Source organism: Globicephala melas, chromosome 20, assembly GCF_963455315.2.
Source record: "Globicephala melas chromosome 20, mGloMel1.2, whole genome shotgun sequence".
NCBI classification, from domain to species: Eukaryota; Metazoa; Chordata; class Mammalia; order Artiodactyla; family Delphinidae; genus Globicephala; species Globicephala melas.
In genome coordinates, this window is record NC_083333.1 from 50,574,925 (window position 1) to 50,599,499 (window position 24,575).

A 24,575-nucleotide genomic window follows, 5' to 3' on the forward strand; every position below is an offset into this window, starting at 1 on the left:
ACATCATCTCCACTCAAGCGATCCTCTACTCAAATTGCAGCTGTTGAAATAACCAAGGGAAGATTAGGTTATCTCAGGCCAGTATTTTAGAGGGTCCCCCTACATCCCAAGTAAAAAAATTTAGAATTCTCCAAAAAAAATTTTTTTTTAACTTTACTCAATCAGATATAGCTTGACAGCCTGAGAAAACGTGTGCCAGACTGGCACACATGTTGCACATACCTCTTCTGATCTAGAGCACAAACCTCAAAGAAGAGAGATTACGTGTTCTAGAATGGCCTGGGAACTTAGACTCCCATTTCTTTATTCTTTACCCTGCTGTTGCCTTAATCTGTAACTTTACCTGTTTTCTTATTCAGAATTCTTCTTTCAGTGACTATACTCAGAAATCTGGTCTCAAGGTTTTTGTTGCTTTTCTTTTTCTCATTAACATAGTACAGGGTGGCAAACCATGTTTGTGACTTTGTCCCCTTTGACATTTTTATATAACCGAAAGTCAGGGGTACATTTGAAAGAGAAAAGAAGTTCAAAGAGCAAGCACAACCTGAGGAGGTGTGTATAAGAGGGAAAAACTGAGGCCAGTAGACAACCCAACATTTAGCAACTCCAATCTTTCTGTTTGTTTGTTTAAAGCACCAGTTACCAGAGACTGTCTCTTTCAGCCAGCAATTACCTATTTGTATCTCTCCAACCCATCTGGTCTCTGCAACAGCATATCCCCCCAAATCCAGACCCTACATTTGGGTGTGCATTTGACTCAATCACAACAGAAGACTGCAAAACAATAAGTGAATTCAGAAACTTTGAGGGAGCATGGGGTGGGGTGAAACAAATAACTGATATTAACTACCAGGATAGTTCCCAGATTCCCAGATAATAATATAAAACATTATATCATACTTTGGTTTGATTATTACTGTTTATATGACTCTTAGTGTATATACCTCTACTGTCCATTCAGGTAGTTTACTAGCTACATGGGGCTATTTAACTTTAAATTAACTAAAATTACATAAAATTTAAAATTCAGTTTTTTGGTCACATTAGCTATATTTCAAGTACTCAGTAACTATATATGGCCACTGGCTACCACATTGGACAATGCAGGTAGAGAACACTTCCATCATTGTGCTGTCTACTGGACAGCCCTGGTGTAGACAGATTAAATTGATCAAGGGAAGCAACACCAGCTTTCTCTGATATTCAGTAGACCACTAGATCTGTCTTTGATCACACCATCTATTATAGCTCTTACCACAGTTTTAAACAATGTATAACATTTATTGACTATATGCTACATTCTATGTCTCTGGAACATTTCACAAACAGGCAATACCATTCTCAGTGAGTACTGCCTGTGAGTCTATGTGAGTCTATCTGTGAGTCTATCTGACTCACACCCATGCTCTACTTTTCCCAAATTAGATAGCAGATAGAGACTGTGTCTTAATTGTCCTGGATCAGTCATAGTAAGTACCTAGCAGATAGCAGGAGCTCACAAGATGTTGACTAAATAAATGAATAAGCAAACTTTAATAACCACTAAAATATTAAAATATTTGTATGCTTCTTGGTTGTTAATTCTTCTTCACTGATCTCTCCAACTGTTTCTACAATGACGCCATTCTTTAAAAATTACTATAACTTTATAACGTGCTTTAATATGAGGAGAACTAATTTTCCTATCATTCTTAACTTTAAAAGACGTCAATTGGGTAGTTTGACATGTTTATTCTTCCAGATGAACTAATTATTTTGTCAAAGTTTGAGGCGGAACTGTGTTGCCATTGTGTTTGGGATCATATTGAATTTACAGAGTTATTTGGGAAAAAATTGACTTCTTTTTCATATTAAGTCTTATTCGGGAACAAGTTATACTGTTTCATAAATTTAAATCCTTTGTTTGTTGCTCAATAGAGTTTTAACATAGGTCCTTCTTATTTCTTACTGAATTTATTCCTAGTTATTTTATTTATTTGCTACTCTGAGTCAGAACTTTGTTTTCATGTGTTATTTGCCACCTAGCAAACATTCCTCTTTCTACCAGGAACATTTCCTTCTCTACTCTCAGTCCATGTGCATCTAGGGGTAAAACGTTATTCAGGTCTAGCCAATTAGGAACCACATTCCTCTGGCCACAGTTATTCGTTCAGGAAAGGGAAATAACCTAAGCTGGGCTGATTACAGTGAATCCTGTGATTTATGTAGGAGCAACTGAGTAAAGTCGCTCTTATTTTCCTGCTTGTTTTGAACCTGGGCAGATGAACATCTGGTGCTCCTAGCAGCCATTTTGCCATCCCACAGAACCTGAAAATAAAATCAAGATGAAAAAGAGTACAGCTGATGGTTGGAGAAATGCCAGGTCTTTATGACATCATGTGAAGCCTTGAATCTAGCTGTGTAGCCCTTACCTGAAGGGGAGCCAGTAAATTGTTTTGCTGAAGCCAGCGGTCACTTGCAGCTAAAAAATTCTTTAGTATATACTTTAAGCATACCTGCTAGGTTTTTGGTTTGAGCCAAATCTGGTCCTACAGTGTCCAAGATGTATCCATCTAGTTCTACTCTATTAAGTGTATTTTAAAAATTAGGAATGAATATTGAAGTTTATCAAATGCTTCTTTGGGCATCCTTAGAGATTATTCTGTTTTTTTCTTTTGACCTATTAATATACAAATTATGTAATAAATGTCCCAATATTTTTGTTTTTTTCACTGCTGTTTCCCCAGGACAGTGCTAAGCTATAGTAAGCCCTCAATAAAATACTCATTAAATGAATTGTTGTACTCAATATACAAATATTTCACTTAAGATTTTTTACATTGATTACTAAGACTTATCTCTCATTCCTTATTTTAGTTTTGTCTTAGGCAAGTTTTGGTATCAGTGTTATGCTGTGCAAATTTTCCTTCTTTCCCTATGCAATTGGATAATTCATTTTAAAAAGCAATGGAATTATCTGTCTTGTTTGAAAATGTTCACCTGTAGAATCACCTACGCCTTTTGTCCTTTTTGACAGTCTTCTCAATTTCTTTCTTCTTAGGTGAAGTTTTGTTAACTTGTATATTTCTAGAAGATACCCAGGTTTTCAAATTTATTTTCACAAAGTTTTCATAATTTCTTTTAATATCCTCTGTATTAGTGATCATTTTCACCCTGTTTTTAATTTTTACATTGGTATATTTTAAATTGATTTTAGGTTTTCTGGACAGGAGTTATGTCTGCCAACAGAAATGCAAGGTTGTTTAACAAACATTGTTAGGGATGACATAAACATTAAAAAGAACTTTAAGGTAAGGATTTTTCTTCTTTAAGTCTGTTTTTGGAAACACCTAAGAGAAAAGTCAAAGGGCATTTCAGTGGGGACTTCAGTGCCTTTAAGACAATGACAGCAGGCCTTATTCAGTATGCTCATTTCCCACTCTGATGTATGGCTAAACACAATACGCCCTGTAGAGATTCTCCTCAGTGCAGTTCACACTGAGTGATTTGGGTTAAAGAGAGGAAGGACGTGCAAACAGTCTGGAACTATAATAGATCATTCTGAATCACAGCAGTGGCACGGAGACATTACTGGGTAGTCTCTTGGGAAAATATGAAATCTGAATGACCAATGATATCCACCAAAACAATAATCCTTAATTACACTTTCGCTATCTTATGGGGGTTCCGAAAATTCTTCCAAAGTAGGCACGTAGGGCAACACTTCCATCTTGCTACGTTAAGTATTCTCCTGCAGGAAGTGGTGTAAGAACATCAGTATATAAATAATTGCTGCTTGAAATGGAAAAATAAAATTAAATTAAAAAGGGTGCGAAAAAGAGAAAATTGTCCAAAGTAGCAGTCCACCCCCTCACAGCTGTAAATTACTCATCAGTCGTTAATGTCACTGTACTGAGCTGGAGCTGAGTCAGCCATCACCCTGGCTGCAGTGAAGCAGAATTTAATCTCCCTCATCTTTTCATTATAGGGCTTTTACTTCATGCATCAGTACAAGAGGAAAGACCAATGCTTTGCAGCAGGAATTCCATCCAACTTGACTCTGGAACAATTTGGTTCCAAGTGAATCAATTACTCTCAGTAAAAACAAGCAGAGGAATTCCTTCTTTGCCAGTTTTCTGTCAAAAATTATCTAGAGAGATAAAGGAAGAATAAGAATGTTTATTTTTATATCTGCCTCACATTCTCTGGAATCCAGCTGTCCTGATTCATTAATATACGCTTTGTTCCTTCTGCACCATGTTTAAAGGCAAATGCTTAAAATAGAACAAACAGTGAAATATTAAAATTCCCAACAATTTTGAGTAGCCATTCCCTAATTTTTACAACAATTGGTATTTTTTTAGTCTGTCAAATATGTATAAGGCTAACACATTAATAAACATGCCTTCGTTAATAATTAAAGCCTCATAATTTACCTGGAAAAAAGATGTACAATGATCCAGGCAATTAAATCACATTACATAACTGTCACCTCTCCATTTATCTAGGTATTATTTATGATAGCATACTGTTACGATAATCTCTCACTCCAGTTACCTTCATGTGGTTTCAAAATATGCCTGTATTTTTCCCTCTTTTCCCTACTTTTATTGATTAGTTTGAAAAAAATTTTTTTGCTTTTTTTTCTCTTGCTACTACTATTAAAATCAACCAGTGGGTAAACATAATTAGATATAGTATTTTGTAGACATTTTCTGTGAATCACTACACAGGAGAAGATTTTAGTATTTTAAAACAAATAATGCAGAAAAGTACTTACCCACAGTCCCCTCTGTGCCATCGGTTTCCTTTGGAATATAATGTGCAGAAAGATCACTCTGAAGGACTTCATCTGATGTGGCTCTGGCTAAAGCAGCAGCCAAAAAGGAAGGGCAGTTACTAAAAGAGAAAAAAAAAGGCTATTTCAGTAAGAATTAGGAACCATCACATTTTAAATTATTACTAATTACTTATTAATTATTAACATTGTCTCAAAACAAAATTATACCTTTAAACAATATTCACTACATATTTGTTGAGGGCATATAATATGGTAGGCAGTCACCTAGGCACTGGGTATACACTGGTGAATAATACAGATATGGCCCCTGACCTGGGGAGGCTTAGGGAGACAGATGATAAGTAAACAGATAGGATATAACTTAAAATTGCGATACGTTTTATAAAGGAAACAAATAGGATTGAAAGTATTAAAGGGAAGTACCTACTTAGAATAGTCAGGAATGCCATACCTCAAAGGATGAGAAAGACGCAGTTATGTGGAAGTGGGAAGCTGGGGGAGAATATTCCAGACAGAGAAAACAGCATGTGTACAGGCCCTTTCTGAAAGCTTGGTATGTTTGAGGAACCGGAAGAAGCCCAAAGAAGATAAAGTATAGTGGGTAAGGGGGAAAGTAGTGAGGAATAAGGTCAGAGGAACAGGAACAGGCCAGTTACATGGATCTTTTACTCAAAATGCAGGGGGAAGTAACTGAAGATTGTGAGCTAGACAGTGTCATAACCAGGCATATTAATTAAAATACTACTTTGACTGCTGTGTCAAAGAAAATTGGACGGCAGCAAGAATGAAGGAGGGTGACCAATAAGGAGACTGTTGTAATCCAGGTGAGATTTTTTTAAAAAAGTGATTTTGGAGAAAGAAAATATAGAACCTGCTGATTACTGTATGTAGAGGTGAGAGACAGAAAGGAATGAGCCTGAGTCCTAAGGTTTTGGTCTGAGCAACTCGGTGAATGGTGGCATCATTCACCTAGACGAAGAAACCAGGAAAAGACAGATTTGTGGAGGAAAAGGGTAAAGTAGAAAATAAGAATTCATTTTAGCCATGTTAAGTTGGAAAAATCTGTGAGATATCCTTGTGAAGGTGTCAGATGGCTAATTATATATTTTAGTGTGGAGCTCAGAGATGTCAGGAAATTTGGAAGTCATGAATGTATGGATGGGATTTAAAACTATGGAAATAGAGGGGAATTCCCTGGCAGTCCAGTGGTTAGGACTCCGCAATTCCACTGCAGGGGGCATGGGTTCCATCCCTGGCGGGGGAACTAAGATCCCACAAGCCGCGAACCGTGGCCAAAAAAAAAAAAAATTTTTTTTTTAATGTATGGAAATAGAATAGATCACATAGAGAAAACATAAAAAGAGAACTACTATGGACCAGTGACTTCTATGTGCCTCCTGTTTTCCCCCTTTTGGAATAGTAAGTACCTTCCCAACATACGCATTGTATGTTGGGTAGTAGTGGGGAAGGGGGTAGATAATATGCCTCTTTAGTCCCCAAGTTTTCAAATCAAATGGAACTATATTCAAGGAGCTGTCATCAAGAAATTATACCCAAGGAATCTCACCTGGACCTGACCTCGCTGAGATCCTGAACCTCAAGCCTGAGCCTGATGCCATTAAGGGATGAAACTTTGGGAGACTTTGTGGGGAGGGTGAGTGATTTTTTTGCATGTGGGAAGGATGTGAATTGTGCGGGCAGAACAGACGGTGGCAGATTGTTTCTCTAAAAAAGGTCACAGCAATATTTCTGGTCCTACATGCTCTTTAAGAACTTTACCGTTCCAAGTGAAGAGGCAGAATCTGTTTTCCCTTCTTTGAATGTGAATGAGACTTTGACGAAAAAAAAAAAAGTGGCAAGAGTGATGCTGTGACTTCTGGGATTTGGTCATAAAAGACTACAAGACTTCCCCTTGGCTTTCTCTTCTCTCTTCCTCTCTCTTCCTCCCCTTTCTCCTTTTCCTCCCCTTCCTCTGCCATTCCCCTCCCTCTGGGACATGGACAGGTTCATGTGGGTGTCAGCTGAGGCTCCCAGTCAATGGCTGTTATCAACTGCCTGACATGTAATGGCAAAGGCCTTCAGATGATACCAGTCCCAGCCTGAGGCCCCAGACATCCTGGAACAGAGATAAGCTGACCCTGCTTTGCCCAGTCTTAATTCCTGGCCCAAAGAAACTATGAGCGTCATAAATGATTGTTTTATGCCACTAAGTTCTGTGCTAATTTGTTACACAGCCATAATAACCGAAAACCCAACACTGAGAAGCTTGGTGGAAGATAAGGAACCTATAAATACTGAAAAGACAGCAAGATAAGTAGAAGGTGAACCAAGAGAGTAGAATATTTGAAGAACAGAATGGTCAACTGTGTCAATACTACTGAGAAGTCAAACAAGATAAGGGAAAAATCAGATACTGAATTTAATAACATGTAAATAAATCATCACTGACTGGGCGCAAAGACAATTCAATGGGGAAAAAAACAGTACTTTCTACAAATGGTGCTGGGACAACTGGACATCCACACACAAAATAATCAAGTTAGTGTCTTTCCTTACACCATATACAAAAATTTACTCAAAATGGATCATGGACCTAATTATAAGAGCTAAAACTATAAAAATCTTAAAAGAAAACACAGCAGTAAAACCTCAAGACCTTGGATTAGGCAATGGCTTTCCTAAATATGACACCAAAAATACAAGCAGCAAAAGTAAAAAAGAGTTAAACTGAACTACATCAAAATTAAAAACCTTTATGCCAGACTTCCTTGGTGACGCAGTGGTTGGGAAGCTGCCTGCCAATGCTGGGGACACAAGTTCAAGCCCTGGTCGGGGAAGATCCCACATGCCGCGGAGCAGCTAAGCCCATGCGCCACAACTACTGAGCCTGCGCTCTAGAGACTGTGAGCCCCAACTACTGAAGCCCGCGCGCTCTAGGGCCCGTGCTCCACAACAAGAGAAGCCACCGCAATGAGAAGCCTGCGCACCGCAACGAAGAGCAGGCCCCACTCGTCGCAACCAGAGAAAGCCCGCACGCAGCAACAAAGACCCAACGCAGCCAAAAAATAAAATAAATAACACTACAGAAATATTAAAAACAAAAAAAAAAGAATTTTAGTGGTAGTGGTAGTACTTGGGCATATAACCTAAAAGGATGGAGTGTTGTAGTCTGAGAACAGGATACCTGTGTGTATGATTTTGGAGCTGGTGCAATTTTTGTGATAACAGGGTTTAGGTGGGACCAAGAAAGTGAGTGGTTTAGAAAGAGATAAAATTAAAATGTTTATGTTCTAAGTCCCCAAGGGAAAATAAAAAACTTAGAAAATTCTGTTTATCATTCATCAGTATTCTTCAAATTGTAGATTATGATCCATTTAGTGGGTAAATCAATTTATGAACTGTGAGCATTTTTTTTAAAAAAAGGAAATAGAATAAGGTGCATGAGGTAAAGGTAAGTATTCCAGATATATATTAAGTATATACTGAATCCTGATTATGATGAAAAAATTTTTGAAAGTTACTATCCTTTAACAATTATGAAATAAATTGATGGCATCCTTTGAAATCCAAATGCTTTATAAACAATATCGCCATTTCTCCTTTCATGCTAAGTTAACCGAATTTTTCTTGATGAGTCAGAATCTTCCTTCATAGACCTAAACTCTTTGTCAGCATTGCCTGTCTTTACCTTTCATCACGCTTTATTTTGATTAACTGGACACATCCAGATATTTTGCCCAAGTGGACTTTTAGTATATAGTTATAACATTTACTTGGTCCCTTTGCTGTTTTAAAATTAATGTTTAAAAAAACCTGAAAACCTTTATTGCAACCTTGTTCCCAAGAGTTGCCCCCATAAAGGATATCTTTTGTATAATTATTAAACTATCTGGATCTCGTTCACCAAAGGTAAGAATGTGAAAACTTCAGAGAATAAGGCAAGAACCATTAGTCTCATTAATGTGTCATCTGCAATACATTTTTAGTCGCAGTTAATGTAATTTTTTACTTTTTGTCAGACAGAATGAAAATATTTTCAGTGAAGTAGGGAGGAGGATTAGCTGATGAATAGCTAGAGATAAAACATCAAGCTAGACACCTCACCCACATCAGCTATTCCTACATGTCAAAAAGCTACAACATTTAGCATGAATAAGTTCCTATGGTTTTGACTCTGATTGAAAGTGATTATTTCTGAAAAATCAGAATTGCAAATATATTTTAAAACGTAGTCACATCAGAGAATATTTGATCAACTCAAATGAAAGCTTATCATTAAAGCTTGTCATTTCTAAGAGAACTACCGAGAGAAACTAACATGATAATAACACAGCAAACTGCTTGCTTTCATCGTTTCTCATACAATACTTGAAAGATCCCTATACAGCAGGTTTTAGAGTTTTAAAGTTTGGCAAATGTATTACATAGAAAATATCAGAGGAGGGCCAGTAATCAAGGCAATCTGGGGAACTGGGATTACAAATGTTACTATGTTGAGAACATTGCTGAAGAAGAGTATGATTAGAAATTTTTTAACTTTTGCAGTATGTGTCATTTTGGGGGACTGGCTCTTTTAAAATCAAATTAATCTTGTTAAGGCCCTTCAAATATAGTCCAAGAACACTCTTTTGCTATTTACTTATATTAACAGATATTTATAAGTGCTTATTACCATTCCTATCTTCAAGCAGTTCACATCCTGCAAATAAACGGAAATACGTTTTCATACATACCAATTTGTTACTTTCTTGTTTGTTTTGGGAATACAAGTACAGACTTTATATAGTCATAGATAAAAATAAAATCTTTAGTTTATGTCTAAGTCATATACGAACTATATGCATAAACACCTTTTGAACAATGTTGAGATATCATTAGGGGTCTGGTTAGTTTTAAATTTTATTTATTTATTTTAAATTAATTAATTTTTGGCTGTGTTGGATCTTCATTCCTGCACGCGGGCTTTCTCTAGTTGCAGTGAGCAGGGGCTACTCTTCATTGAAGTGCATGGGCTTCTCATTGCGGTGGCTTCTCTTGTTGTGGAGCATGGGCTCTAGGCGCACAGGCTCAGTAGTTGTGGCGCATGGGCTTAGTTGCTCCGTGGCATGTGGGATTGAACCCATGTCCCCTGCATTGGCAGGTGGTTCTTAACTACTGCGCCACCAGTGAATTCCCTGGTTAGTTTTAATTTTTAAGTTCAGTGACATACATAAAAGAATTCCACTTCACAGGAATTCCCTGATGGTCCCATGGTTGGGAGTCCTTGCTCTCATTTCCGAGGGCCCAGGTGAGGGCCTGGGTTCAATCCCTGGTCAGGGAATTAGGATCCCACAAGCACAAAAAAGAAAAAAAAGAAAAAAAATTCCACTTCATTAAAGCTATTTGTCAATGAATACATGAATGCATATTTGGATTTCTGTGGATACTGACTTTTTCAATGTTATGTATGGTGAAGCAGAAATCCAGCTCTATTAAACTTCATACACTGAACTCTATAAACAAAGCACAGGGTCTTGCTTTACGCTAACAATAGTTCTTCAGACACACAAAATAAAACTCAGATTCATAAATGTTCTGACTCTTCTTCCCTGCTGCTCAAATTGGCTAGTGTCATCTTTATCCTCAGACTATTTATCTGAGTAGGTCAGTCTCGACTCCTCAATTCTATTTCAGAAATAACCACAACCCAAAACATGCCTGGTGGAAGATTCTGAATTATAAAAATACAGTTGTATCCTAGTGACCTTGAACAGTTCAGTACTTATCAGTGTTTATACTATTTTATTTTAATCAGTATTTTCCCAAATTAGTCCTTTAAAAAGCCATAGAGTATATCTGGGAGCAGTATTTAAGGATGAGGTGGATGTTAAATCATTGTTACAGACTGAAAGTTTGTCCCCCCCACCACCCAGATTCATATGTTAAAATTTTAATCCCCAGTGTAATGTAATTTGGAGGTGGAACCTTCGGGAGGTAATTAGGTGATGAGGGTGGAGCCCTCATGAATGAGATTAGTGCCCTTATGAAAAAGAGACCCATGAGAGCTCCCTTGCCCCTTCCACCAGGTAAGGACACAAGGATAAGACAATTATCTATAAGCCAGAAAGCATGCTCTCACTAGATACCAAATCTGCCCAGGCTCTGATCTTGGACTTCCCAGCCTCCAGAAATGTAAGAAATAAACTTCTGTTGTTTATAAGCCTTCCAGTCTATGGTAATTTGTTAAAGCTGCCCAAATAGACTAAGACAATCATTATGGAACTACTCAAATCATTATCATAATTAGTGGAGCACAAGGAAGGAAAACTTCAGTACTGAGTATGTTCATGTTTTTTGCTCTAGATGAGCATTGATTTCTTTAGATTTCATAACAGGACCAAGTCATAGGAGAATCCCTAGCATTACTTTCACCTAATGTGCTTGCAAGAATTTTTTTAAGTGATAAAGAATAATTAGGGATCACTTTGAAGCCTGGACATAAACACAAGCGAGACCTAAAGTTTCTGCCAACTTATTTAATTGCTATTCAACTAACTTGTTGGAGACAGATTATAGCATAAATATAAGGAGTTAGAAAGCTGGGTTCTAATTCTAGCTGGGTAACCTGAACAAAGACTCTTAAATTCTCTGGATTTTAGTTCCTCAATAGAAAAATTAAGAAATTGAAATAAAATAACTCTAAAGTCTCTACCAGGTTTAAAATTCTAATTCTATGATTCTATTCCAATAAGGTTTTGAGTTTGTAAGATGGGACAAAGGCAATGTAAAGGTAAAAATTAACACACTTCAGATCCAAACAAATGTTTTTATATACACCAGCAGAATGGAAATAAATTCTATATATTCCTTTTGTAAGCAATATAGGGATATTCTGCTTTATGTACTAGTGTCTACTTAAAAGCTGAATGTATATTTATTTTGATAAATATAATCAATCCTTGCAGTGAATCTACCAGTTAGGAAAGAATCCCTTAGATTTTATATATTAAAAGAAACATGCCATAACATCTATAAAATAATATAGTTACCAACTGGTTATGAAGCTTTATATTTCAAGCCAAAGAGTACTATTTTGGGGTTCCCTGGTGGCGCAGTGGTTGAGAGTCCGCCTGCCGATGCAGGGGATACAGGTTCGTGCCCCGGTCCGGGAAGATCCCACATGCCGCGGAGCGGCTGGGCCCGTGAGCCATGGCCGCTGAGCCTGCGCGTCCGGAGCCTGTGCTCCGCAACGGAAGAGGCCACAACAGTGAGAGGCCCGCGTACCGAAAATAAATAAATAAATAAATTTTTAAAAAGAGTGCTATTTCTTACCTCTTTAAAAATATTTATTTACAAAAGCTTATTCTTCCTCCACTCTACAGGTTGACATGAGTCCAATCCAATTTTTCCATTAGAGAAAAGGAAAGGAGTCAGATTGGAATTGAATATGAAAGCTGGCTCTCTTTCAGCACTATATATTGCCATCTTGGTATAAAACAGGAACCAATAGATAAATAGATTATTCTAGCATAAAACATTTAATTTTCATTTATTTTCATATATCATGGGTGGGTAAGTTTTGTTAGATGGACAGGACAGTATTTTAGTCAGATCTTTTTTCTAACTTGTTAGTATCTTCCACATGCATATTAAGACAATACACATTTTAAGACTGCAAACTGAATTCTTGTTATAAACCAAGCCAGGAAGCATTTTCCTCACAATGCCAAACCTACACAAATCACTAAAGACATTATTAGAGAAATTAGAGGTTTAAAAGTACATCCTTCCTGACACTGGCAATGTAGGCGTCAGCACAGCACCCACAGCTGTGTTTCAGTCTTGGCATAGCATTCCTAAGGTAATAAAAATTCTTGAAGGTGGGTAGTTTCTGTCAATTAACTCTGAGAGAAACTCATCTGAAGCAGCCTCACCTCAGCCCACGTATCACGATGATGCTGTCTACTCAATATGCCCTTGCTAGGGTGACAACATGTAAATGTTAAGTTTCTGATCACTCCCCTCCCCCAAGTTAATCATATGTATTCTAAATCTAGAATACACATTAAATTAAAGAAGGCAAATTCTCCACCAGACTTGGTATTCTTTTTCTTAGTGGACCAAATGGAGTTAAACTCAGGGTTGAATTCCTTCCTCATTAAGTTATTTTCTTTCTTTCTATAGCAGCCTCCAGGAACGCCACCTGGAGTCAGCTGATTATAATGCCCACACATCACAGATTCTCTTAGTTAGCCTTGAATATATATAATGCCAACTACCAAATGACTGGCTCCTGAGGTGCTGGGTTTGGGGTTCTTACAACAGAAATTTCATTCCCTACTGTTGCTCTCAGTGTAATCTTAACAATCATTTGTTCACTCTGACCAGGTTGATACTGAAGCATAGCCAGCAGGATCTTAAGTTTTCTGTGAATGGCAACCTAGATGTTACACATTTACCAAATATCAAACTACCACTAGTGTCATAAGACCACAAAAAGAAGAGAGCTTAGGGCTTCCCTGGTGGCGCAGTGGTTGAGAGTCCGCCTGCCGATGCAGGGGACGCGGGTTCGTGCCCCGGTCCGGGAGGATCCCGCGTGCCGCGGAGCGGCTGGGCCCGTGAGCCATGGCCGCTGAGCCTGTGCGTCCGGAGCCTGTGCTCCGCAACGGGAGAGGCCACAACAGTGAGAGGCCCGCGTACCGGAAAAAAAAAAAAGAAGAGAGCTTAGCAGTAACTCTTCTTCGTCATTATTCTTCCATGACCAAAAGGAAACTGCACAAGTTAACTGAAACTTGTCAACATCATCAATGTACCTTCCTGTTGCTAACTCCTACACCCTGTTCTCAGATCTGACTCACTTAGAAGCATCTGACTGCTGATTATTCCCTCTACTTTGATAAACTCCCTTCTCTAGGTTTCCAGAACATCACACTCTCCTCTGTCACTCACAGGATTCTGTCTTCTCAATCTCATTTGATGGTTCTTTCTCTTCTTCCTGCCCTTGGAATTCCTCTTATCATGTTGTAAGTCTTTTTCTTTTTGCATAGCCTTCATCAATTTCTTGTATACAATATGCATTTCTTACTTATTATGTTTATCATTTATTTTATGACTGCATTCCTTCTCCCACTAGACTGCAGATATTTTTGTCTACTTTTGGTCATTGATGTCTGATGCTCAGATCAGTGCCTGGCACACAGTGATCAATAAGTATTTGCTGAATAAATAAACTTCTGTCTTTCTGATTTATATTGATATATATTTAAGCCATTCCCTAACTTCTTAGAATGAATGTTCCTTAAGAGGAGAAAATCAATACATTTACATAAGAGTATGTCACATAACATGATGTTGAGTTCTTACATGTAGGCTATGAAACTTGGGCTAGTATTAGTAAACAGGTGATAACCATTGGCAAACAGGAACTATGGTCATATTTACACTTTTGTTGTCAACTCAAGTAACTGGTTTATGCTATCTCTAGTCCCTTTCACTAAGAGATAATGTATTCAAAAATTTAAAATATGTATGGCTTTTTAGTAGGAACTTTAATTCAACCAATATTTTTAAACCATTGACCAGTTTTAAGAAAGCAGGGGCTTCCAAACCCCCTAGGCTGTGCAGACAGCCATGGGGGGCCCCAGCCCAACAACCAGGAGGCCAGCAGCCCCATGTACCTCCTGGGTTGCAGAGTCAACCTGCCCTCCAGTGGGCGCACAGCCACTGCACAAGACACAGCCTCACGGCCAACCAGACCAGGGGCCAGCCCTGCCTACCAGTGCACCTACAGCAGTCAGCTCATCACAACATAAGGGACCATGCAGCCCACACAGGGAGCACACCTAGAGCATATAACTCTGGTGACCAGAGGGGAGTGTGCTGTGGGGCCCCACAGGATGTCTCCTAAAAAAGGCCACTTCTTCAAGATCAGGAAACATAATCAACTGACCTAACACATAGAAATAAACAGATAATTGGGCAAAATGAGGATACAGAGGACTATGTTCCAAACAATGGAACAAGACAAGAACTTCAGAAAAAGAACTAAATGTGGAGATAAGCCATCTGCCCAATAAAGAGTTCAAGGTAATGATCGTCAGGATGCTCAGCAAATGTGGAAGAAGAATGGAGGAACAGCGAGAATTTCAACAAAGACAAAACATAAAGAAGAACCAAACAGAGCTAAAGCATACAGTAACTGAAATTTTAAAATACACTAGAAGTAATCAATGGTAGATCGGATTATACAGAGGCATGGATCAGCAATCTGGAAAAGAGAGTAGTAGAAATCACCCAAACTCAACAGAGAAGAGAATTGTAAAGAAAGCAGGATAGTTTAAGAAACCTCTGAGACAACATCAAGCATAATAACGCTCACATTATAGAAGTCCCAGAAGGAGAGGAGAGAGGGAAAGGGGCAGAGGAACTATTTGAAGAAATAATAACTGAAAACTTCCCTGACCTGGGAAAGGAAACAGACATCCAGGTCCAGGAAGCACAGAGAAGCCCAAACAAGATGAACCCAGAGAGATTTATACCAAGACACATTATAATGAAAATGGCAAAAATTAAAGAGAAAATCTTCAAAGCAGCAAGAGAAAAGCAACTAGTGAGGTATTAGGGAACTCCCATAAGACTATCAGCTGACTTTTTAGCAGACACTTTGCAGGCCAGAAGGGAGTGACATGATATATTCAAAGGGATAAGAGGAAAAAACTTACTAAGAATACTCTACCCGACGAGGTTATCATTCAGATTTGAAGCAGAGACAAAAAGTTTTACAAACAAAAGCTAAAAAATTTAGCACCATTAAACCAGCTTTAAGAGAAATGTTCAAGGGACTTCTCTAAACAGGAAAGAAAAGGCCACAACTAGAAATATCAAAATTATGAAAAGAAAAATCTCACTAGTAAAGGCAAACATACAGTAAAGGTAATAGATCAATCACTTATGTAGCTCGTAGGAAGGTTAAAGGACAAAAGTAGTAAAACCGGGCTTCCCTGGTGGCGCAGTGGTTGAGAGTCCGCCTGCCGATGCAGGGGACACGGGTTCGTGCCCCGGTCCGGGAAGATCCCACATGCCGCGGAGCGGCTGGGCCCATGAGCCATGGCTGCTGAGCCTGCGCGTCCGGAGCCTGTGCTCCGCAATGGAAGAAGCCAAAACAGTGAGAGGCCCGCGTACCAAAAAAAAAAAAAAGGTAGTAAAACCATCTATATCTACAAGTAGTTAAGGGATATACAAAACAACAAGATGTGAAATATAACATCAAAAACATTAAATGTGGGGACTTCCCTGGTGGCGCAGTGGTTAAGAATCTGCCTGCCAATGCAGGGGACACGGGTTCAAGCCCTGGTCTGGGAAGATCCCACATACCGCGGAGCAACCAAACCCATGCGCCACAACTGCTGAGTCTGCGCTCTAGAGCCCGCGAGCCGCAACTACTGAACTCGCATGCCACAACTACTGAAGCCCGCGTGCCTAGAGCCCTTGCTCCGCAACAAGAGAAGCCACCACAATGAGAAGCCCCACACTGCAACAAAGAGTAGCCCCCATTCGCCGCAACTACAGAAAGCCCACGTGCAGCAACAAGGACCCAACACAGCCAAAAACAAATAATAATTAATTAAAACAAAAAAACATTAAATGTGGCGAGGGGAGTAAAAATGTAGGGCGATTAGAATGCCTTTGAACTTAGGAGATAATCAACTTAAAATAATCATTCATACATACATATATATATATACTGTTATATATGAACCTCATGGTAACCACAAACCAAAAACCTACAACAGATACATATAGAAAAAATAGAAAGGAATCCAAACAAATCACTAAAGATAGTCATGAAATCACAGGGGAGGGGCTTCCCTGGTGGCGCAGTGGTTGAGAGTCCGCCTGCCGATGCAGGGGACACGGGTTCGTGTCCGGTCCAGGAGGATCCCACATGCCGTGGAGCGGCTAAGCCCGTGAGCCATGGCCACTGAGCCTGTGCATCCGGAGCCTGTGCTCCGCAACGGGAGAGGCCACAACAGTGAGAGGCCCGCGTACCGCCAAAAAAAAAAAAAAAATCACAGGGGAATAGAGCAAAATGAGAAGAAAGGAACAGAGAAGAACTAAAAAAAGCAGAAAACAAAATGGCAATAAGTACATACCTATCAGTAATTATTTTAAGTGTAAACAGACTAAATGCGCCAATCAAAAGACATAGAGTGGCTGAATGGATAACAAGACCCATATATACACTGCCTACAAGCACTCGTTTCTGGTCTAAAGACACACAAAGACAGGCCTAGGGCCGGTTGCCCAGGTGGCAGGCAGCTGGGTGCCGCCATCTTGCCATCTTGCCATACAGTGGGAGCTGTGTGCCAGGCTCCCATGTCCTGCAGCCATGTTGCCTTGCACCCTCCCCTCAGGGCGGTCCTGCCCTGGTCTGGGCTCAACGAGGCAAGGGCTGGAGCCTGGCAGTGGCAGGACAGCCCAAGGCCCGAGATGGTGATCTTTTGTGCAGCTGTAAATTACTCCAACTGACAGGGCAAGGGGGAGAAGCACGCTGTCTCCTGCCACAGGTTTCCCCCTAAGGGACTCAAAATGTCTGATCCAGTTATTAAAGGCTGTTCAGAAGGATAACTGGACCCCCACTAAGTAGTCTTTCCACAGTAATGAACACTTCACCAAAGAAAGCTTCTCCACGGGGCTGGAGGATGAGCACTGACTGCTCAAGATCGTGGCCATGACTTCCATCTTCCACCTCACTGAGAAGAAGGGAGCTGGAGGCCGTGGATGCACCAGGAGAACGGATACCAGAAAGTCCTCAGGGGGCTTGAGGGGACATGTGAGTGAAGCAGACAGGCAAGGAGCTGCAGGGTCATCAACATCCTCAAGTGAAAACCCAGTGGTCAAGCTGGAGTCCTGCAAGTTGAAGTGAGCTGCACTGTAGGGTAAAACTGCACCCAGGGCCAGCCCAGAAGCCACCAGTCAGAAACTGGTGCAGCAGCCTCTGGAAGTACTCCAGAAGCCGATCTGGCTAGCGCAGCATTAGACAGCCAGGGAGAAGCAAACATGTCTGCTGTAGATGCTGGCAATCAGAACACCACCTCCCCTGATGGGGGCCTGGTAGGTAAGAGTGGCATTTCCATGGATGACTTTATCCCCCCAGTACCTGGGGCTTGCAAATGTACTGGCTCACTTCATTCTTACAGTTTCTCCTCCAAGCATGCCGGAAAGAGGCTGTCTGTCCCCTGAGAGCCTGCTGACCGACAGAGGCTGAAGAGAGACGTGGAGCCTGACTGCAGTAAAACCAGCCTGGGGCCCAAGAAGGGCTTGGCACAGAGCCCCACAAGTTTGTCCCTCACAGCAATGCCTCAGAAGCCCTCCCAGAGCCCCTCCACCCCTCCAACAGATGTTACCCTGAAGCCAGGCACAGAAGCTGTGCTAAGTGAGCACAGGGACACCAGCCCCATGTTCATCAAGGAGAGCATCCTGGCAGCATTGGGGGCCTACAAACTCGTCAGTTTGTTGCAGTCCTGCTGCTTCTCATCCTGGCAGAACAAGAACAAAATGTGCTTCCTATGGGAGCAGGAGGAGAAGAACAGCAAGCTAAAGACCCTGCAACACAGGGTCAGCTGCTTGGACAGCCAGGCGTGCAAGCTGCAGGAGAAGCGGGACCAGCTGAAGAGAGCAAGCTTCCCCTAGCTGAGCAGGCGGCCGTCCCCTTAGCCCCCACCCTGTGGTCAGTACCAGAGCCTTGAGGCTCCCACACTGCCTGGTTATTATGGGGCGGAGTTCTTGCTGATGGCCTCTGAGCACTTCCATGTGTTGCATGCTCCCTGCTGTCTCCGCAGAGGCTATGACAGTAGCTGTGCCTTGTAGAAGAGGAACCCAGGTTGGTGAGCTTACCTCACTCACTTCAGGGCACACTCACGAGGCATCTCAGGAAAGGGGGTTCAGCTAGTGAGAAAGAAGGCATTTCACGTCAGCTGGGAAAGCCAGAACTATTCAATGAATGGTTGACAATTGGTTTTCCACTTGAACGGGGGAAATCTCTTTGTATTGCATATCTCACACAAACATAAAATCCTAACGAATTAGGATCTAAATGTAAAATAAAATAGACATAGTAAACTATTAGAAAAATTATAGGAGACTCTTAAAATCATGTGGAGGTTTTTTCATTCATGTTCTAATATCCGTGACGTTAAATAATTTCGAACATCAATAATAATTTCTTTAAAATAAAAAAAAAAATACACACAGAGTGAAAGTGAGGGGATGGAAAAAGTTAATCCATGCAAATGGAAACAAAAAGAAAGATGGAGTAGCAATACTTATATTAAAAAAGTAGCCTTTAAAACAAAGCTATAATAAAGACAAAGAATGACATTACATAATGATAGAGTGATGAATCCAACAAGAAGATATAGCAATTGTAAATATATATGCACCCAACATAGAAGCATCTAAATACATAAAGCAAATATTAACAAACATATAGGGAGAAAGTGACAGTAGTACATTGGATACACAGTGATCCAAAATCTATGGGATGCAGCAAAAGCAGCTCTAAAAGGGAAGTCTAGTGACACAAGCCTACCTCAGGAAACATGAAAAATCTCAAAAAAGCAATCTAAACTTACATCTAAAGAAACGACAAGAAGAACAAAGGAAACTCAAAGTTAGTAGAAGGAAAGAAATAATAAAGAGCAGAGCAGAAATGAAATAGAGACTAGGAAGTAGAAAACACTGATGAAACTAAGAGCTGGTTCTTTAAAAATATAAACGAAATTGATAAACCTTAAGCCAGACTCATCAAGAAAAAAAAAGAGGCTCAAATTTAAAAAATCAGAAATTAAAAAGGAGAAGTTACAACTGACACCAGAGAAATACAGAGGATCATAAGAGATTACTATGAACAATGACATGCCAATAAATTTGTCATCCTAGAAGAAATAGGTGAATTCCTAGAAACACAATCTTTTTTTTTTTTTTTTTTTTTTTTTTTTGCGGTACGTGGGCCTCTCACTGTTGGGGCCTCTCCCATTGTGGAGCACAGGCTCCGGACGCGCAGGCTCAGCGGCCATGGCTCACGGGCCCAGCCGTTCCGCGGCATGTGGGATCTTCCCAGACCGGGGCACGAACCCGTGTCCCCTGCATCAGCAGGCAGACTCTCAACCACTGTACCACCAGGGAAGCCTGAAACATACAATCTTGAAGACTGAATCAGAAAGAAATAGAAAATATGGACAGACCAATTACTAGTAACAAAATTAAATTAAATCAGTTTAAAATTAAAAATTTTTTTAATTAAAAAATTAAAATTAAAACAAAATCAGTTTAAAAAAAAAAATCCTGACAAATAAATGTCCAGGACCAGAGAGCTTCACAGGTGAATTCTACCAAACATTTAGAGAAGAGTTAACATCTATCTTTCTCAAACTATTCCAAAAATTTGGAGAGGAAGGAATGCTTCCAAACTCATTCTATAAGGTTAGCATTACCCTGACACTAAAACCAGACACCACAAAAAATGAAAATTAGAGGCCAATATCACTGATAAACATAGAAGTAAAAATCCTCAACAAAATATTAGCAAACTGAATTCAACAACACATTAAAAGGATCATACACCATGATCGAGTAGGATTTATCCCAGGGATGCAAGGATGGTTCAATATACACAAATCAATCAATGTGATACACCACATTAACAAACTGAAGAATAAAAATCATATGATCATCTCAACAGATGCATAAAAGTTTCTGACAAAATTCATCATCCACTTGTGATAAAAAAAAAAACCTCATCAAAGTAGGTATAGAGAAAATATAGCTCAACATAATAGAGGCCAACAGTTACAAACCACAGCCAACATCACAGTCAACGATGAAAACCTGAAAGCATTTCCTCTAAGATCAGGAACAAGACAAGAATGCCCATTGCCCCCACTTTTATTCAACATAGTATTGAAAGTCCTAGCCACAGAAGTCAGACAAGCAAAAGAAATAAAATAAATCCAAATTGGAAAGGAAGAAGTAATACTGTCACTATTTGCAGATGGCTTGATACTACATATAGAAAATCGTAAAGCCACCACTAAAATACAGTAAGTCCCCTACATACGCATGAGTTCTGTTCCGAGAGCACCGTCATAAGTCCAATTTGTTCATAAGTCCAACGAAGTTAGCCTAGGTATCCAACTAACACAGTCGGCTATATAGTACTGTACTGTAATAGGTTTATAATACTTTTCACACAAATAATACATAAAAAACACAAAAAATAAAGAAAACACTTTTAATATTACAGTACAGTACCTTGAAAAGTACAGTAGTACAGTACAACAGCTGGCATACAGGGGCTGGCATCAAGTGAACAGGCAAGAAGACTTACTGGAGGAGGGAGAGGAGGTGGGAGATGGTAGAGCTGAAGGATCGTCAGCAATAGGAGATGGAGGGCAAGCTGCAGTTTCACTCACACCTGACGGTGATGGCACAGGTTCTGGTTCCTTGCTGGATTCAATTCTATCTACCCTCGTGAAAAAATGATCCAGTGATGTCTGGGTAGTAGCTCTTTTTTTCTCGTCATAGATGACACAGTAGCACTGGATTGCATTCTGAATGGCGGCTGCAACCCTCATGTACCGTTCTATGTTCGGGTCCTGTGCCTCTAAAACTAACAGTGCCTGGTCAAATAAAGAAAATCCCCTTGTCATTTCCTGCATCGTGAGTCTCTTCGGTTCTTCAGTTACTACTTCTTCCTCTTGTTTCTGTGTCCTTTCTCTGGGCCTCCGATTCCACCAGGTCTTCGTTAGTTAGCTCCTCGTGTTGCACAGCAAGGAGTTTGATGAAGTCATCCTCTTGCAGATCTAGCTCCAGCTTGTCACTGAGGGTCACTAAGTTGCTGAAGACCACGTTCACATCTTTGAAAGTTTGCAACTTGAAGGTTCATATGTAGGAGACTTACCGTATACAAAGCACTCATACAACTCAACACCAACAAAAACAAACAACCTGACTAGACAATGGGCAGAGGGCCTGAATAGACATTTTTCCAAATAAGACATACTGATAGCCAACAGACACGTGGAAAGATGCTCAACATCACTAATCATCAAGGAAATATAAATCAAAACCACAAAGGGATACCATTTCATACCTGTCAGAATGGCTATCATCAAAAAGACCATGAGGGCTTCCCTGGTAGTGCAGTGGTTGAAAGTCCGCCTGCCGATGCAGGGGACAGGGGTTCGTGCCCCCGTCCGGGAAGATCCCACGTGCCGCGGAGAGGCTGGGCCCGTGAGCCATGGCCGCTGAGCCTGCGCGTCCGGAGCCTGTGCTCCGCAACGGGAGAGGCCACAACAGTGAGAGGCCTGCGTACCGCAAAAAAAAAAAAAAAAAAAAAAAAGACCACGAATAACAGGTGTTGGTGAGGATGTGGAGAAAAGGGAATCTTCTTGTACTGTTGGTGGGATTGTAAAATGGTACAACCACTACAGAAAACAGTATGATGGTTCCTCAAAAAATTAAATATAGAACTGCCATATGATCCAGCAATTTCACTTCTGGGTATTTACCTTAAAAAAGTATGAATTTGAAAGCATATATATACCCTGAAATTCACTGTAGCACTTTTTACAATAGCCAAGATATGGAAGCAACCTAAGTGTCTGTCAATAAACGAATGGATAAAGAAGATGTGGTGTATATATACAATGGAATATTATTACTCAGCCATAAAAAATTGAAATTTTGCCATTGCGACAACATGAATGGATATAGAGGGTATTATGCTCAGGAAATAAGTCAAACAGAGAAAGACAAATACTGTATGATCTCAATTATATGTGGAATCTAAAAAACAAAAAACAAAAAAATGAAAACAGACTCATAGATACAGAGAACAACCAGGTGGCTGCCAGAGGGGAGGGGTGGGGGTGGGGAACAAAATAGGTGGAGGAGATAAAGAGGTAAAAACCTTCAGTTATAAAATAAATAAGCCGTGGAGATATAATACACAGCATAAGGAATACTCTTCAATAGTATTGTAATAACTGTATGGGGACAGATGGGTGCTAGACTTACTGTGGTGATCATTTCATAATGTATGCGAATGTCAGATCTCTGTAGTACACCTGAAACTAACATAATATTATATATCCAACTATATATTTTTTTTAAAAAAAAACAGGGGCTTTACTAAGATGAAACACAATTATTCTTTGAAACACAACCAGAAATAGAACGCTGTTTAATGATTCTACTAATCCACATCACTATTTCTAGATATTACTTTAGGTCATAAGCTGTTACATATACATTCTGAATACAATATTGATATGGCCGCTGAGCCTGCGCGTCCGGAGCCTGTGCTCCGCAATGGGAGAGGCCACGACAGTGAGGGGCCTGCATACAGCAAAAAAAAATATATATATATATATATATTTTCCAGGTATACAAAGTGTGAATTTCTGAAGCGTATACTAAGATCACAACTCCTTTCTTGTACAACTCTTTTTCCCTAGAGTTGATGACTGCCTCACTTTTTCCCATTTGATTTGTTTTCAACATACCTATCAGTGATTCTTTCCAAATGCTCCAACAACATTGTGGCACACGATTCAATGATTTTTTCCGTATGTTCAAGCAAATCAGTTTCTCTTTTTTCTCCTGGAAAACCCTGGACTCTACAGTCTTGCTGTACAAATGACACCCTGGGACTTTCTTATGGAGCTTTTCTGTGTTTGGTTTCCCATTTCCTAGATCCCTCATCTTCTTTTCTTATCAACTAGCTTTTTAGATTTTGCTAGAGTACATCCTCTGTAGTTTTACAGCTTTCCACTATCTCCCCCCCTTATCCTCCCAATGCTTCTGAGTCATATAGTATCTACATGTCAGAGTTTATAATATATAAATTCTGTCCTAGAATAGTAAGCCCCCCATTAATCCTATGGATTCAATGCTCATATCAAGCCTTTTGCTATATTTTCATCACTTGGTTATCTAAAGTATGTCCTCCAGTAGTTTCTCAAGAAGGCATTAGGGAAATTATATTTTCTGAGTTTTTGCATGTTTAAAACCATTGCCTTTTCACCTGAACAACAGTTTGAGTAGATATAAAATTCTTAGGTCACACTTCCCATCCTTGAGGACTTTACATTGCTCTACTGTCTTCTGACACTGAACTTTTCTGAGAATTCTGAAACCAATTTGAATCTTTCTCCCTGTCATGTTTATTCTTTTACTCTGGAATCATTAAAGAAGTTTTTTTTGGCAGTACAATAACACTACTAGATTATGCCTTAACGTTAATTGTTCTATGTAAATTCTTCCTGACTCATTATGTGCCCTGTCAATCTATAGATTCAAATCTGCATTTGTTTTGAGCAGTTTCTTTGAAAAATACCTGTAAATATTACATTGTATTACTTGAGTTTTATTCTTCAAGGACAACAGTTATTCTCCTTTACCCATGTGCCACATCTGACACTGGGTCTTTATTCCTTTTGGACATGTGGTTAAGTTCCATTTCATTTTGTTCATTTCTTCTCAATTTTACCCTCCGTGTACCTTACTGTGTTTTCCAGAAGTGTCTATTCTTTTTCCTGCTTCCAATATGCCCCTCATTTCATTGACAATTTAATTTTTCTCTTCCCCTTATTTTTCAAGCTCTGTTAGCTAAACTTCACCTTTTGCACTAACCCTTCCTTGACCTCTCTGCTTTGAGTTCTACTTTTATCAAAGAACTTGCAAGATTAATTTTTTAAAATTATCATTCAAGACAATTTATCTTACTGCAACTTTCATCAGGAATATTTTTCAA

The 24,575-nt window shown here is 39.6% G+C and overlaps 1 protein-coding gene and 1 pseudogene across 3 annotated transcripts in view; one reads left to right on the plus strand and one right to left on the minus strand.

Moving 5' to 3' along the window:
* PPM1E (protein phosphatase, Mg2+/Mn2+ dependent 1E) overlaps positions 1 to 24,575 on the minus strand; it is a 162,829-nt gene that overhangs the window by 20,214 nt on the left and 118,040 nt on the right. For all 3 annotated transcript variants that reach the window (XR_009560475.1, XM_060291104.1, XM_030881752.2), the window contains exon 2: positions 4,760 to 4,878. Coding sequence is in view for 2 of the 3 variants with exons in the window: in XM_060291104.1 (XP_060147087.1) it covers positions 4,760 to 4,878 (119 nt within the window). In the remaining variant the exon portion in view is untranslated. The remainder of the gene's footprint in view (positions 1 to 4,759; positions 4,879 to 24,575) is intronic.
* Positions 17,249 to 18,451, plus strand: LOC115866343 (peroxynitrite isomerase THAP4 pseudogene; annotated as a pseudogene).